Source organism: Oncorhynchus tshawytscha, linkage group LG14 (assembly GCF_018296145.1).
Source record: "Oncorhynchus tshawytscha isolate Ot180627B linkage group LG14, Otsh_v2.0, whole genome shotgun sequence".
Taxonomy (NCBI): domain Eukaryota; kingdom Metazoa; phylum Chordata; class Actinopteri; order Salmoniformes; family Salmonidae; genus Oncorhynchus; species Oncorhynchus tshawytscha.
This window is the reverse complement of record NC_056442.1, coordinates 43,000,509-43,016,181: the sequence shown is the minus strand read 5'-3', so window position 1 is coordinate 43,016,181 and position 15,673 is coordinate 43,000,509. Positions and strand designations below refer to the sequence as shown.

The 15,673-nt window shown below is 40.6% G+C and overlaps 1 protein-coding gene across 1 annotated transcript; it reads left to right on the top strand.

Moving 5' to 3' along the window:
- Nucleotides 1-3,390: 3,390 nt before the first annotated feature.
- On the top strand, nt 3,391-11,921 carry LOC112267241 (heat shock protein beta-7). Its single transcript, XM_024445465.2, has 3 exons — nt 3,391-4,049; nt 8,871-9,028; nt 10,847-11,921. Exons 1-3 carry the CDS (start codon nt 3,803-3,805, stop codon nt 11,036-11,038), a joined length of 597 nt encoding a protein of 198 aa, XP_024301233.1. The 5' UTR covers nt 3,391-3,802; the 3' UTR covers nt 11,039-11,921.
- Nucleotides 11,922-15,673: the final 3,752 nt, after the last annotated feature.

Below are 15,673 nucleotides of genomic sequence, written 5' to 3'. Positions count from 1 at the left end.
TAAAGTACTGGCATAACATGCTGGCGTAAAGTACTGTCATAAAATACTGGCATAAAGTACTGTCATAATATACTGGCATAAAGTACTGTCATAACATACTGGCATAAAGAACTGTCATAACATGCTGGCATAAAGTAGTGTCATAACATGCTGGCATAAAGTAGTGTCCTAACATACTGGCATAAAGCACTGGCATAACATGCTGGCGTAAAGTACTGTCATAACATGCTGGTGTAAAGTACTGTCATAACATACTGGCATAAAGCACTGGCATAACATGCTGGCGTAAAGTACTGGCATAAAGTGCTGGCGTAAAAGACTGTCATAACATGCTGGCATAAAGTACTGTCATAACATACTGGCATAAAGTACTGGCATAACGTACTTGCATAATGTACTAGCATAACGTACTGGCATGCCGTACTGGCGTAAAGTGCTGGCATAAAGTACTTGCATAACATGCTGGCATAACATACTTGCATAAAGTACTGGTGTAAACTTCTGGCATAAAGTATTGGCATAACATGCTGGCGTAAAGTACTGTCATAACATGCTGGCATAAAGCACTGTCATAACATGCTGGCATAAAGCACTGTCATAACATGCTGGCATAAAGTACTGTCATAACATACTGGCATAAAGTACTGGCATAACGTACTTGCATAATGTACTAGCATAACGTACTGGCATGCCGTACTGGCGTAAAGTGCTGGCATAAAGTACTTGCATAAAGTACTGGCATAACATACTTGCATAAAGTACTGGCGTAAAGTCCTGGCATAACATACTGGCATAACATGCTGGCATAAAGTACTGGCATAAACTTCTGGCATAAAGTACTGGCATAACATGCTGGTGTAAAGTACTGGCATAACATACTGGCGTAAAGTACTGGCATAACATACTGGCGTAAAGTACTGGCATAACATGCTGGCGTAAAGTACTGGCATAAACTTCTGGCATAAAGTACTGTCATAACATGCTGGCATAAAGCACTGTCATAACATGCTGGCATAAAGTACTGTCATAACATGCTGGCATAAAGCACTGTCATAACATGCTGGCATAAAGTACTGTCATAACATGCTGGCATAAAGCACTGTCATAACATGCTGGCATAAAGTACTGTCATAACATTCTGGCATAAAGTACTGTCATAACATGCTGGCATAAAGTACTGGCATAACATGCTGGCATAAAGTACTGGCATAACGTACTGGCGTAACATACTGGCATAAAGCACTGGCATAACATGCTGGCGTAATGTACTGTCATAACATACTGGCATAAAGTACTGTCATAACACACTGGCATAAAGCACTGGCATAACATGCTGGCGTAAAGTACTGGCATAAAGTGCTGGCGTAAAAGGCTGTCATAACATGCTGGCGTAAAGTACTGGCATAACATACTGGCATAAAGTACTGTCATAACATGCTGGTGTAAAGTACTGGCATAACATGCTGGCGTAAAGTACTGTCATAACATGCTGGCGTAAAGTACTGGCTTAACATGCTGGCATAAAGTACTGTCATAACATACTGGCATAAAGTACTGTCATAACATACTGGCGTAAAGTACTGTCATAACATGCTGGCGTAAAGTACTGTCATAACATACTGGCGTAATGTACTGACATAACATACTGGCATAAAGTACTGTCATAACATACTGGCATAAAGCACTGGCATAACATGCTGGCGTAAAGTACTGGCATAAAGTGCTGGCATAAAGTACTGTCTTAACATGCTGGTTAAAGTACTGGCATAACATGCTGGCGTAAAGTACTGTCATAACATACTGGCATAAAGTACTGTCATAACATACTGGCATAAAGCACTGGCATAACATGCTGGCGTAAAGTACTGGCATAAAGTGCTGGCGTAAAAGACTGTCATAACATGCTGGCGTAAAGTACTGGCATAACATACTGGCATAAAGTACTGTCATAACATGCTGGTGTAAAGTACTGGCATAACATGCTGGCGTAAAGTACTGGCATAACATGCTGGCGTAAAGTACTGGCTTAACATGCTGGCATAAAGTACTGTCCTAACATACTGGCATAAAGTACTGTCATAACATACTGGCATAAAGTACTGTCATAACATACTGGCATAAAGTACTGTCATAACATGCTGGCATAAAGTAGTGTCATAACATGCTGGCATAAAGTAGTGTCCTAACATACTGGCATAAAGCACTGGCATAACATGCTGGCGTAAAGTACTGTCATAACATGCTGGCGTAAAGTACTGTCATAACATACTGGCGTAATGTACTGTCATAACATACTGGCATAAAGTACTGTCATAACATACTGGCATAAAGCACTGGCATAACATGCTGGCGTAAAGTACTGGCATAAAGTGCTGGCATAAAGTACTGTCATAACATGCTGGCGTAAAGTACTGGCATAACATACTGGCGTAATGTACTGTCATAACATACTGGCATAAAGTACTGTCATAACATACTGGCATAAAGCACTGGCATAACATGCTGGCGTAAAGTACTGGCATAAAGTGCTGGCGTAAAAGACTGTCATAACATGCTGGCGTAAAGTACTGGCATAACATACTGGCATAAAGTACTGTCATAACATGCTGGTGTAAAGTACTCGCATAACATGCTGGCGTAAAGTACTGGCATAACATGCTGGCGTAAAGTACTGGCTTAACATGCTGGCATAAAGTACTGTCCTAACATACTGGCATAAAGTACTGTCATAACATACTGGCATAAAGTACTGTCATAACATACTGGCATAAAGTACTGTCATAACATGCTGGCATAAAGTAGTGTCATAACATGCTGGCATAAAGTACTGTCCTAACATACTGGCATAAAGCACTGGCATAACATGCTGGCGTAAAGTACTGTCATAACATACTGGCATAAAGTACTGTCTTAACATGCTGGTGTAAAGTACTGGCATAACATGCTGGCGTAAAGTACTGGCATAACATGCTGGCGTAAAGTACTGGCTTAACATGCTGGCTTAAAGTACTGGCTTAAAGTGCTGCCTTAAAGTGCTGGCTTAAAGTACTGGCTTAAAGTGCTGCCTTAAAGTGCTGGTGTAAAGTACTGGCTTAAAGTGCTGCCTTAAAGTGCTGGCGTAAAGTACTGGCTTAAAGTGCTGCCTTAAAGTGCTGGCTTAAAGTACTTGTATGAAGTAACGTGCTGCCATAAAGTACAGACATAATGTTCTGTCATAAAATGCATACAAAAATCCTAATTGAATCCTGCAGCAGGACGTACAGAGCGACAGTCAAATGATGGTTTAAAAAGAAACGTTAGCACAACGTTCCCTCAACCTGTTGTTCTCATTCTGTTATCTCTGACCACATACCTAAAACATCTCTGAGTGCACCCCTTGGCTCAGTAATCTCTATGTTACTTTAGAGTGTGTGTGTGTGTGTGTGTGTAAACTTGCATGTGTGAGGAACACACATCTTATCTCTTTTACCGTTATTCCTGGCTACCATCGCTGGACACACCACCTTGTAAGGAGAAAAGAGGACTTCACGTTGGGGCCATAGCATGCCACTTTCCCAGAATGCTTTGGGACTTTGTTAAATTACACCCAGAGAGACAGCAGAGAGCTCAGTGTCATTGTCAGTGTGTGTGTGCAGTGGAAAAGGGGGTTACTGACTTCTGAAGAGTATCTGGGCTGATTCTAAAGAACAACAGAGCCACCAGCTTTGTCTTGGTGTGTTGACAACAATTTAGTAGTAAAATAATCTCACCGAGTTAGTTGTAGTTTCAGTGTGTGTGTGTGTTTTAGACACCAATTCTCACCATGGCTCTGACCAGCTCTTCATCCAGCCGTTCCTCCTCTTCCTCGTTCCGCTCGTCAGCCTGCTACAGCAGTTCCAGCACCTACCGGTCAGAGGAGTCTGGTGGTGGGACGGCGGACCCCCTGTTTGAGCCTTTCCTGGAGGCAGCAGGGGTGGGACCCCAAAGCCTGTTTGGAGAGGAGGGGGATGTGGCCCCCCTGTGTCTGGCCCCCTTCAGCCGACACTGCAAAGACTCTTACGGGCACCCAGGTGAGTGGGGGGTCGTTGGGGTGAGGGGGAGTTGGGGGTTTGGGTGAATAACATCAATGGTAGGTAGGGGGCGGCAGGTAGGCTAGTGGTTAGAGTGTTGGGCCAGTAACCAAAAGGTTGTTAGATTGAATCCCAGAGCTGACAAGGTAAAAATCTGTTATTCTGCCCCTGAACAAGGCAGTTAACCCCTTGTTCCTAGGCCATCATTGTAAATAAGAATTGGTTCTTAACTGACTTGCCTAGTTAAATAAAGACAAAATTAAAAACAGTAAACAGCAGTTAAATTGAGCAGAAGCTATCCAGGGCCAGGCTCCTGCACCTTGGATGAAAGGTAGCCTAGTGGTTATGAGCAGATAAGAGCGCTGGGCCAATAACCAATAGGTTGCTGGTTCAAATCTCCAAGCTGACGAGGTAAAAAAATCTGTCGACGTGCCCTTGAGGTACAACAGGGAGGAGCAATTGAATAGTTTAACAAAAAATGTTAACTTGTTAAATCATTTTTAGCCCATCCAAATATGGGTTGACAAGTTATTTTGAACACGCTCAGTTTTCTACCACAAAATGGCGAAAGAGAGTTGACACTTACATGTCCAATATTTCTTAAACATATATTTTTAACAAAAGTTCAGTTCAAGTAACAGGGTTCGCCGTTAAAAGGTCAAGATCACTTTTTGTTTTGTTTTACCAATTCTCAATTTCCAATGTAAATGGCATTGTTATAGGAGTGTCTAGACACTTGTCATGCAATTTCACTTGCTTTTAAGAAACTTAACACAACAGCGATAGACTTCCTCAGGCTTGTTCTGCAGTATGGGGGCCAAGGATAAAACAGACAAAGGCTCCAAAAACACTTAAATGTGCCTTTTAGGAATGGCAGAGCTCTCATTATGGTGATGAACAGTTGAAGTCAGGAGTTTACATACACCTTAGCCAAATACATTTAAACTCAATTTTCAAAACTCCTGACATTTAATCCTTGTAAAATTCGCTGTCATAGGTCAGTTAAGATCGAACACCACTTTATTTTAAGAATGTGAAATGTCAGAATAATAGTAGAGAGAATGATTTATTTCAGCTTTTATTTCTTTCATCACATTCCCAGTGGGTCAGAAGTTTACATACACTCAATTAGTATTTGGTAGCATTGCCTTGAATTTTTTAAAACTTGGGTCAAGCTTCCCACAATAAATTGGGTGAATTTTGGCCTATTTCTCCTGACAGAGCTGGTGTAACTGAGTCAGGTTTGTAGGCCTCGCTCACACACGCTTTTTCAGTTCCGCCCATAAATTTTCTATGGGATTGAGGTCAGGGCTTTGTGATGGCCACTCCAATACCTTGACTTTGTTGTCCTTAAGCCATTTTGCCACAACTTTGGAAGTATGCTTGGGGTCATTGTCCATTTGGAAGACCCATTTGCGACCAAGCTTCAACTTTCTGACTGATGTCTTGAGATGTTGCTTCAATATAGCCACATAATTGTCCTTCCTCATGATGTCATCTATTTTGTGAAGTGCACCAGTCCCTCCTGCAGCAAAGCACCCTCACAACATGATGCTGCCACCCCCATACTTTACGGTTGGGATGGTGTTCTTTGGCTTGCAAGCCTCCCCCTTTTCCTCCAAACATAACGATGGTTATTATGGCCAAACAGTTCCATTTTTGTTTCATCAGACCAGAGGACATTTCTCCATGTGCAGTTGCAAACCGTAGTCTGGCTTTTTTATGGCAGTTTTGGAGCAGTGGCTTCTTCTTTGCTGAGCAGCCTTTCATGTTATGTTGATATAGGACTCGTTTTACTGTGTATATAGATACTTTTGTACCGGTTTCCTCCAGCATCTTCACAAGGTCCTTTGCTGTTGTTCTGGGATTGATTTGCACTTTTCGCACCAAAGTAAGATCATCTCTAGGAGACCGAACACGTCTCCTTCCTGAGCGGTATGACGGCTGCGTGGTCCCACGGTGTTTATACTTGCGTACTATTGTTTGTACAGATGAACGTGGCACCTTCAGGCGTTTGGAAATTGCTCCCAAGTATGAACCAGACTTGTGGTCGTCTACATTTTTTTCTTGGCTGATTTCTTTTGATTTCCCCATGATGTCAAGCAAAGAGGCACTGAGTTTGAAGGTAGACCTTGAAAGACATCCACAGGTAGACCACCAATTGACTCAAATTATGTCAATTAGCCTATCAGAAGCTTCTAAAGCCATGACATCATTTTCTGGAATTGTGAATTATAAGTGACATAATCTGTCTGTAAACAATTGTTGGAAAATTTACTTGGGTCATGCACAAAGTAGATGTCCTAACCGACTTGTCAAAAGTATAGTTTGTTGACAAGAAATTTGTGGAGTGTTGAAAAATGAGTGTTCATGACTTCAACCTAAGTGTATGTAAACTTCTGACTTCAACATGGGCATGCTCACACACAGGCCCCCTATTGCAGAACGAGTCTGAGGAAGTCTATTGTTTGTGGGGTAAGTTTCTAAAAACCAAGTGAAATCTCAAAACAAAGAGTTTCTATAACATGTCATTACGTAAAAATGACGTGGGATATGTCAAAATGCAGATTTTTGGCACTTTAGCAAATCTTTGTTCATATAAAATATCTGATTTATAAAATGTTCCATTTGGTTTATATTACAGGGCATTTAATTTAATATAACATACTTTTAAAACACAGTATTGGTGCACAATTTGTACTTGAAATATCAAAAGGCACTGTATTTGTGGAATGACCAAGAAGCTGCTAGAGACTGTGGAAGTTACATGTATTCTGGTAGAAAAGCAGCATCTCAAAGAAGATAATGAATCAGAGCAGTGGGAGATGTCTGCCATTGGGCTGCAACCAGTCTCCAGTGTCTTAGCTAAAATGCTTTAATAGGCTATAAGACGCCTGCCTGAGTGTTGGACAGTGTCGAGGCAGTAAAACTCTATTAGGTGCTAAAATGCCAAAGAGGGAAATTAAAACTAAGGAGCTTCCTCAGAGCCAAACACATACAAAATTATAACGATGGCTTTAAAGACTGTTTATGGACTGTGTGTAGCTACTGGATGTCTAATAACCCAAATCAAAATTATTATTACAAATTATATTGTGAAATATATCAAACTTTTACATTTTTCTCTGTATTACATTGAACATATGTTGTAAATAATAAAGTGAATATGTAACAAGTAAAACGTTTAAAATAAAAAAAAGTTGACAGCATTTATGAGTAAGTCTTTGGTACCTCCCTGAATGATAACTATTTGACAGATATTCTTTCAAAATAATATTTATTTATTTTAATACATGTTGACGTCATAGATTAATGGTGCCACCTGTCAATGATTTTAGTCGGAATAATTAGGATTTAAATGGTTTCATTGTCCAGATCCGTTTACACTTGTGAGATATCCAGACACAATGCGTGCCTGACTACCTCCGCAGTTGGGCAGTAAGATCAGATCATAATGTGTCTTTTGATCATCTACACCTGTCTGAAAATATGGGCACAATCAGCATGTTCGCACAACCGGTACAAAGGACACAGGTTAGCACCGGGGATAAACGGGGCTTGAGTTTGGCTCTATTTTGTGCGGAGGGGTATACTACATACCAGGTCTCAGCGAGGTAACTTTAGTCAAATCTGAGTTAACCCAGTCATATGAAAGTGGCTCACCTTTTGTTCAGGTACATTTCTATGGCAATTAATCCTTCAGAACTAACCTGCTCCAGGGCGGAGCTCTAGAAAGATGCCAGAATTTCTGACTTGGAATTCCGAGTTGGCTGAGACAGTTAAAAATATTTTTTTCCCCAGTAGGAGTTCGTTTTTTTTCTGAGTTCTCAGTTGTCTTGAACGCACTGAAGTCAGAAGTCAGAGATTTCCAAGTTCCCAGTTGTTTTGAACGCAGCATAACTCAGGCCTAACTCCATTTATCCTGAATGAAGTGTCTGTGTCTTCATTTGAGGAAGAGGACTGATTACATATTTTGTAGTTTTTTGTGTGTTTTAAACAAGTTTTCTCTAGTTATACACATTTTGCCAAGGGGTAGAGAGAACATTTTTGCAGTTTAAAGCTAATTTCCTGCAATTCTACCCATTTTGCCATGATTTATTAATAATAATATCTGAGTGAGGGTGATCATCAAAATCAATGGGGGCCCACTGGAGGCCAGGCCCCTGGCTACATGTGCCGAGTGCCCGGTCGGTATTCGGCCATGATTACTACAAGTTTAGATAACTGGCTAGACTAATTTACCAATCGAAAAATTGTTACCGGACATGGTTAATTGAGTGACTGTCAGTGACTGACTAAACAAGAGAAAAACTGCTGATGCACAACCAAATGTTTAACTTACAGCTTGCGTATTCTACTATTCTAACTCTCAACAGTAAATTGAGACCCCAATTTTTTATTGTATTTTATCCGGGGCCCCCTAGTGACTGGGGGCCCTAAGCGACCGCTTCTGTCGCTTATGACTGGAGCCGGTCCTTCTGACCTAGAATGCGAAGCTAACTGAAGCTGGCTAGCTTTATAAAAGCCTGATTAGATCTAGCTTGCTTCGTAGTATACCACTCAGGTTCTTTCTGGGAATTAAATTAGCTTTATGTTCCAAACAGAATCATTGCTCACTCATGGGCTTGAATGGCATGTATTCTCCAGTGGTCTCCACATAAAACTGAAATATATCCTCCCCCAAGAACTGGATAATAAACTTTAAATCAGTCATATTTTCCATTTACATTTTGATGGTAATGAGAACAAGAAAATAAGAATTGAATAAATCAGCATATTCAAGTCTCCTCCACTAACTGTTTTGTCTGCACTTCCCTCCAGGCCCAACAAGTGGCACTGTGACAGGTCGTCCTGCCAGTATGGGCATGGTCAGGTCGTTGGGGGAAAGTTACTACATGTCAGCTGATGTCAGTCAGTTTGAACCTCATGACATAGTGTTGATGGCCTACAACCACAACATAGTCATCCACGCTGAAAAGGTGAGTGTCTGAAGGTTATAGTGTGTATGTGTGGGTACCCAATAGTGAAAGAGGATGTGTCTGTGTGCACACTGTAGGTACAAATTATAAGTGCAATGATGTGTGTGTGTGTGCATTGTGTGTCCTGTTTAATGATGTGCTTGGTTATTGTGTACTGGGGGATGATGAGGGAGAAGTGTGAATCCCAATGAAGGGTGAGGCTATTGGAGAGCTATATACAGATGCCATACCTTAATTTGAGCCAGTTTGCTACAGCAGAAAAATAATCAGGCAGGAAATGTGATTTGTTTTGAATATTATAATTAATTTACATTATTTGTAAGGGTTGACACATTTTTGTTAGGGCAAATCAAGGCTGACATTTTAAAGTGGAAATTGCAAACTTTAGAAGCCTTCTTAAACCTCGAATGGACTACGAGTTTGTGTTACATGTTGTCCAGGAACATTCCTGCAACAACGGGATGATCAAATTGAGATACAACATCTGTATTTTACGGCTATAGCTGACCATTAATTGTTCTGTATAATCTCACTAGGCCTCCTGCTCTCCCAGCCTCAGCCATGTGTAAGAAGTTTGTAATCAGTAGTAAATGGCAAAGTGGAGAGAGAGGAAACTGCTGCTGATGCTGTAAGGCAACCATGTCACAGCTCCTCTTTAACAGGCCAGAGAACCACTTAATAAAGCCAACCTCCAGTCCTCTCATCCATTCACCATGCAGCCCCAAGGCCCTGCTTAGACAAATACTGCTCTTTGGTCAACCGTTTGTTGTGATTCTCTGCCTGATCTCAGCTCCCCACCATCTTAATATGACCCTGATTCTCACATCAGGAAAAAAAAGACTTCAGCAACAGGACTTTTAAATTATGTGGATTATAATTAATGGACATTTTCCTCGGGTCGATACATTTTTTTGTTAGGGCAAATCAAGTCTGACATTTTTAAGTGGAAGTTAAACTCTAGAAGCCTTTTTAAACCTTGAATACACAATTTGCATTTCCTGGTACGACAACAATGATCAAAAGATAGATCTGTATGTACTGACCTCACTGTTTCTCACCTTCATCTCCCTCTTCTCACCATCCCTTCTTCCCTTGATTTATCCTCTCTATTCCCCCTCTTCTCATTGTTAGTGGAATTCTAAATTCCTCTGTATTATTTCCCAATCAGAATGAATTACTCCGTCAATGCATTCTATGGGATTGTAAAACCCATATTATTATAGGAATGGACAGAGCCCCAGTCTTAAACTCAGGTAACAGCGTTTAATTCAAGAGAGTACTGACTTAAAATACAAAGAGCATTTGATTTTAAAGAGAGAACATAAAATGACGTCATCAGTTTCACACGCTCTCTCCGATCCCCACAATAACGCAGTGTCTTCAGGTCTGGAGATGTCTTCTACTCCCCTCATAAAACAAACATTCCAATCTGTCTAAAAGATATAGTTTTCTCCACTAATGGAACCTCAAACAAACATTCTTATCTGTCTGAAAAGATATATGCCCTCCTTTCTCCCTTAAACCCGCAAGGTACAGACAATTAATTTGTTCTACTTACAATTTCAGTAACAGCTTAACCAAGAACCCATACATTTCATACCATAACGCAATAGTATTAAAAGAAATGGTTCTTAAAGAAATGTATACATAATTAATCATTTCAACTATAATTTCCTCCAACACTCACCTCCCCCTTCCTTGACCTTCCCTCATTATATTACCTCTCTTCTCCATCTCTCCTTTACTCCTCTGCTGGCCCTCTTCTATTTCTCTTCCTTCTTCCTCCCTCATTCTCTCACCATACCTTCTCTCCCTCAGGTGTTGGAGGATGGGAGTGTCAGTGATACTTTTACCCATAAGACCCTGCTACCGGAGGACATGGACCCCCTGTCGGTCAGTGGCACACTGACCCCTGAGGGCATGCTGGTGGTCAGTGTCATGAGGATCCCCACTATGGGGGTTATGGAGCCTCCTACACCCCCTGCATACCGCTCTGAGGCACACCTCTGACTTCAGATGGGTTTCTATTTTCACCCTCCAGTTTTATACATAGAAGAGATGTGATGTAGTCAAACACTACCGTTAAAAAAATGATTTGATTTCAGTTTATTTTTTATTTTTGTTTATGGGTTAATGTTGATTGAAGAAAATGCATTAAAAAAAACCTAAAGGTATCATTAACATTGCACCATATTAAAGTAAGTAACATGGGGTTTGGTTTATAACATACACCGCACATCCTGGTCAAAGAAACGTTCAGGCCAGGTTACAGATAGACCCTCCCCCAATACAACTCCATACTGAACACACTGGGTAGACCTGAGATAGAGCTCTGTTCATGAATAAGTGACTAGCTATTTCTTGCATATTTCCTGACAATGAATACTTGTCCAGAACCATAGAGCCAGTAGTATCTTGGATGATAATTGGTCTGACAAGTTTTAAGAGAAGCAAAAAGAAATCTCATGCTTGTCATCTCCTCTCACCATTCTCCTAGCCTCTCGCTCACACAGTATCAGTCGTAAGTCAGACATAGTTTAGTTTGCTCAGGGAAACTTTCTTCATAGAGCCCTCTGCACTTTTTTTGTTGCAGCAATTACATCAATCTGCCTGTCTGACTATGAGTCACAGTTAAAATAGTCCCCCCTTGTATATCCTCCTCACTCTCTGCCAATCTGGGGAGAGACTTTTACTGTGACACCTTCATTTATTATTAATCAATATGAAGTCCACATCGCCTGGGACAGGAGATGAAACTGAAAGTGGTTGTGTTGAGCATGTGTAAAACTGTTCCAAGCACTAGCACCACCACCGTCAAGAACTAGCACCGGCACCACCACAATACAAATGGCTTGTATACCAATAAACTACAGAAGATAGGTAAAAAAACAAACATTTTGTTTTGTACCATTTTCTCTCCATCATACACATACTCTGTTTCTCTCACACACAGACAGACAGACATGAATAATTGAAATCTCTAACAGGATTGGGCAGTGTTAGGTCTCATCTCAGATTGCAGTGTTGAGTGTTGGTCAGATTACAGGGATTACAGATTACACGGTGACAAAACCCAGAACAAAAGGCATCAGAGACGGGACTGTTATTTCATCTGGAACAGCAGGGACGGGGCAGTTTAAAACACACCCTACTCTACAGCACAGCTGTCTGGAACACAGACGCTAGGCTCCACAGGGAGAGAGGTATACTTTTCACACCGTAACAAATTAACCCATTTAGCTATAATTAAGCATTTATCTGCCCATTTCAGTACAGATGGCATTTCACTCAGAAAAACAGATTTTTAAACAACAAACACACTCCAGAGGGAAAGAATGAGAGAGCGATAGAAAAACAGAAAGAGAATAAAAACAGTTGCTGTTCTACAGCTTCTGGGAGGAGAGGGGGGATGAGAGAAAAAGAGGGGTGAGGTAAAAGAAGATTCCAGACTCCCATTTGTTAAAAATGTCTTTATTCATCCCTGATATAAAAACAAATTGTGAAAAATAGCACTGGACTTGTTAAACTCTGGCTGGTTTGACCCCAGTGAGTTTCCATAGTTGGCCTATAACACATCATACAGTCCAGAGTCAGACAGAGACAGTACAAGCAGCAGAATCCAGAAATGGCCTGGGACCAAACAGACCGTGTGTGTCATAACATACATATTGTTTAACATTTTTCAATTTCTTTACAAAAATAAGGTTCTTGCATTCATGTCAAGTCATATATTAAAATCTAGTTAGAAAGTGAGATGAACAATCATTATTGCACAAGTTGATTACCTAATCATTCAAATCAAAATAATTAAAAAACTAACAAATCAGATTCTTCTATTTTGATTAATACCTATTAATAAATATGCGCCTGCCCTAAAATATCTATCTTGTAGTAAATGATGCCATAGAGAACAGAAAAGGAAATAAGGGTAGAATGACTTCAGAGAAATGCAAAATAATGAAAAACCCATCTGAAAAATACAAACACCAAAGCAAATCAAACGTGCATTTTCTCTGGTCCCTTTGGCAAGCATGGGGACTGACAACGGAGAGTTGTCATGGTTGCACACTGTAATTGCACACTGTACTGACACATCGTGTATATATATATATATATATGCAGGGACATGGGTAGTCATTTCTATCCCTTAAAAACATATCACATTCATTTGCAGAGAAAACCTATCCTACCCCTGTTACCATGCAGGGGCCAGGATGATGTAGGCACTTGTGAAATGACGATGTCATACAGACCACCGAGAACACCCATGGGTCCTTTAAACATTCTATAAACGTTGGTTAAATGTTCCTGTTACTTCAGGTAGTGGGTCTCATTCTGCTAGCGTTATAGTGGTACTTGCATTATACAAATGACATACATAAACATTGGGTACATGCTGCAAGGCTGGAAAAACATTGAACATTGGACCTTTTTATAACAAATCAGACAGGGAAGAGCAATACGCAACAAAAACTAAAAAGGAGTTGCAGGAAGAGCAACTCCATAGATAGCAATGTAGATCAGTTAGATTTGAAATTAACAATCATGTATTACAGCAATGATGTTAAATCTGTAAACGTATAGCAAAGTCTTAAATCCACACATTCCCCCAAAAAGCCCATCTCCTTTTCCAAAATAACCCATGATTAAAGATCATTGTATGAATGAATGCCAATCAAACCTAGATCAAAACTAATGCAATGAGAAAAGATGCTAAATAAGTGACAATAAAAACATTCAACAAAATAGCCATCAGCATATTGACATTGTCCATTAAAATGATATACACCCAGGGTTACACTTAGAAAGTAATCTATCCAACCCTGTATAAACAACAGTATATTTCTCATATATTCTGTTGGTCATAGTTCTAACAATATGAAAACACAGCCTTCAACATGCACTCTTTCATGCAAAGCCATGCTGTCACTCAAGGTGTGTGAGTGTGTCTCTCTGCATGTGAGGATGGGCATGTCAGTCTGTGAAAGTGTTAAGTGTGTGTTTGTGTGTGTATATGTGTGTGTGTGTCCTTTATTCAATGTGGCAATGAGTAAGGAGTCTGAATGTGTACAACCACAGTTAGATACTCTGAGCTTGCGTATGTGAGCAGAAATTATGATATTGCTGGGTGAAAACAGTAAATCCAAATAACAACAATTGCAGGTGGAAAGAGTGTTTGACACAGGAAGTGACTCTGCTCAGTCCTTTTCAGAGGCATCAGGCCTTTCAGTGCAAACATTACAAAGGAGGGAGGAAGAAAGAAGTCTCAAAATGACCCCTGCCTGTCAATCAATCAAAGAGAGAGAAAGAGAGAGAGAGACAGAGAGAGACAGAGAGAGACAGAGAGAGACAGAGAGAGACAGAGAGAGACAGAGAGAGACAGAGAGAGACAGAGAGAGACAGAGAGAGACAGAGAGAGACAGAGAGACAGAGAGAGACAGAGAGACAGAGAGAGAGAGAGAGAGAGAGAGAGAGAATGAGCGAGTGAGAGACTGAGAGACTGAAAGAAAACGAGTAGTGGCCATACTAACTTTTTTTTTTTACCGACAATTCAATAAGGGATGTGATTTGATTGGAAGCTGCACACTGGGCTTGTCCAGTTTGGATCTTATATCACCAAGCAAAACATACTTAATAGTTAAATACATTCAAATGACTAATGCACATTAAGCCAATGACTGTTGTGAGGAAAATACATGAATAAGTCAAAGTCACAGAGGTCAGACTCTTAACCATATAACCAGACGTCCTCTATACAGCTCTATACATCAGTAGGACTATTGATAAATCATACTGTAGTAGGAATGGAGTGCTTTATCATTAGCCATGTATAGATCACCGATCGGTAATGCTGACGGCTTCTAATTGGTCAGTATGGATGTTTGATCATTGGTCAGTTAGTTCAGATATCTAGTTTCAGTCAGTTGGCTACTGGTCAGCATTATTTAAACTGGTTCTATGTGGTCTGGGTCTGACCTTACTCTGATCACCGTAGTGTTACTGGACAGTGGGGATGTGAAGTTGGCCAACCAGAAAGCTACCCTGGGTTCTATTGAAGAAAACTCCCTAACACAGCAGATTAGATAACAGAAAATTCTTTCATTCACTCTCCATCTTCCCCCTCTCCTTCTTCCTCTCCTCCTCTCTCCCTAGCCCAACATACTCAGTCAGGCTTATTAAGAGCCACATCTAGAGAAAGCCCTCTTCTCTTGGACTGGCTCTTATTAAAACCTGTGTGTGTGTGTTTGAGGCCGTGTTTTCTTAAAGGAGTGCACAGCATGTGTGTTGAAGCATGCTGAGAGGTAAATGTTAACATATGCTTTCACCATTCTACAGAATACCTACATACATACTGTACATCTGTTTGCATAGAGTAGACTATTCTCTCACCCAGACTCAAGCACTAATGTAACACAGAAAATAATAGGGGTAGAGGGAGAGGACTGAAAGAAAGAGTGGTGAAGACATCTCCCAATGTGAGACCAGAACAGTATGTGGTTCTCTCTACAGAGGCAAGGTGAAAAAAAAGAGACATTTTATTGTCACATACATACACACTAGATAGTTGCAGGGAAATGTGTTGTTTTACCGGGTTAGCCATAGTAGTACGGCACACCTGGAGCAAATTAGGGTTAAGTGTTGCTC

Bases quoted from the DNA above. Each gene is read 5' to 3' on its own strand.
- LOC112267241 (XM_024445465.2), top strand. From the start codon at position 3,803: ATGGCTCTGACCAGCTCTTCATCCAGCCGTTCCTCCTCTTCCTCGTTC. The intron at 4,050-8,870 runs GTGAGTGGGGGG...ACTTCCCTCCAG, and splicing joins AGACTCTTACGGGCACCCAG to GCCCAACAAGTGGCACTGTG. The intron at 9,029-10,846 runs GTGAGTGTCTGA...TCTCTCCCTCAG, and splicing joins TAGTCATCCACGCTGAAAAG to GTGTTGGAGGATGGGAGTGT.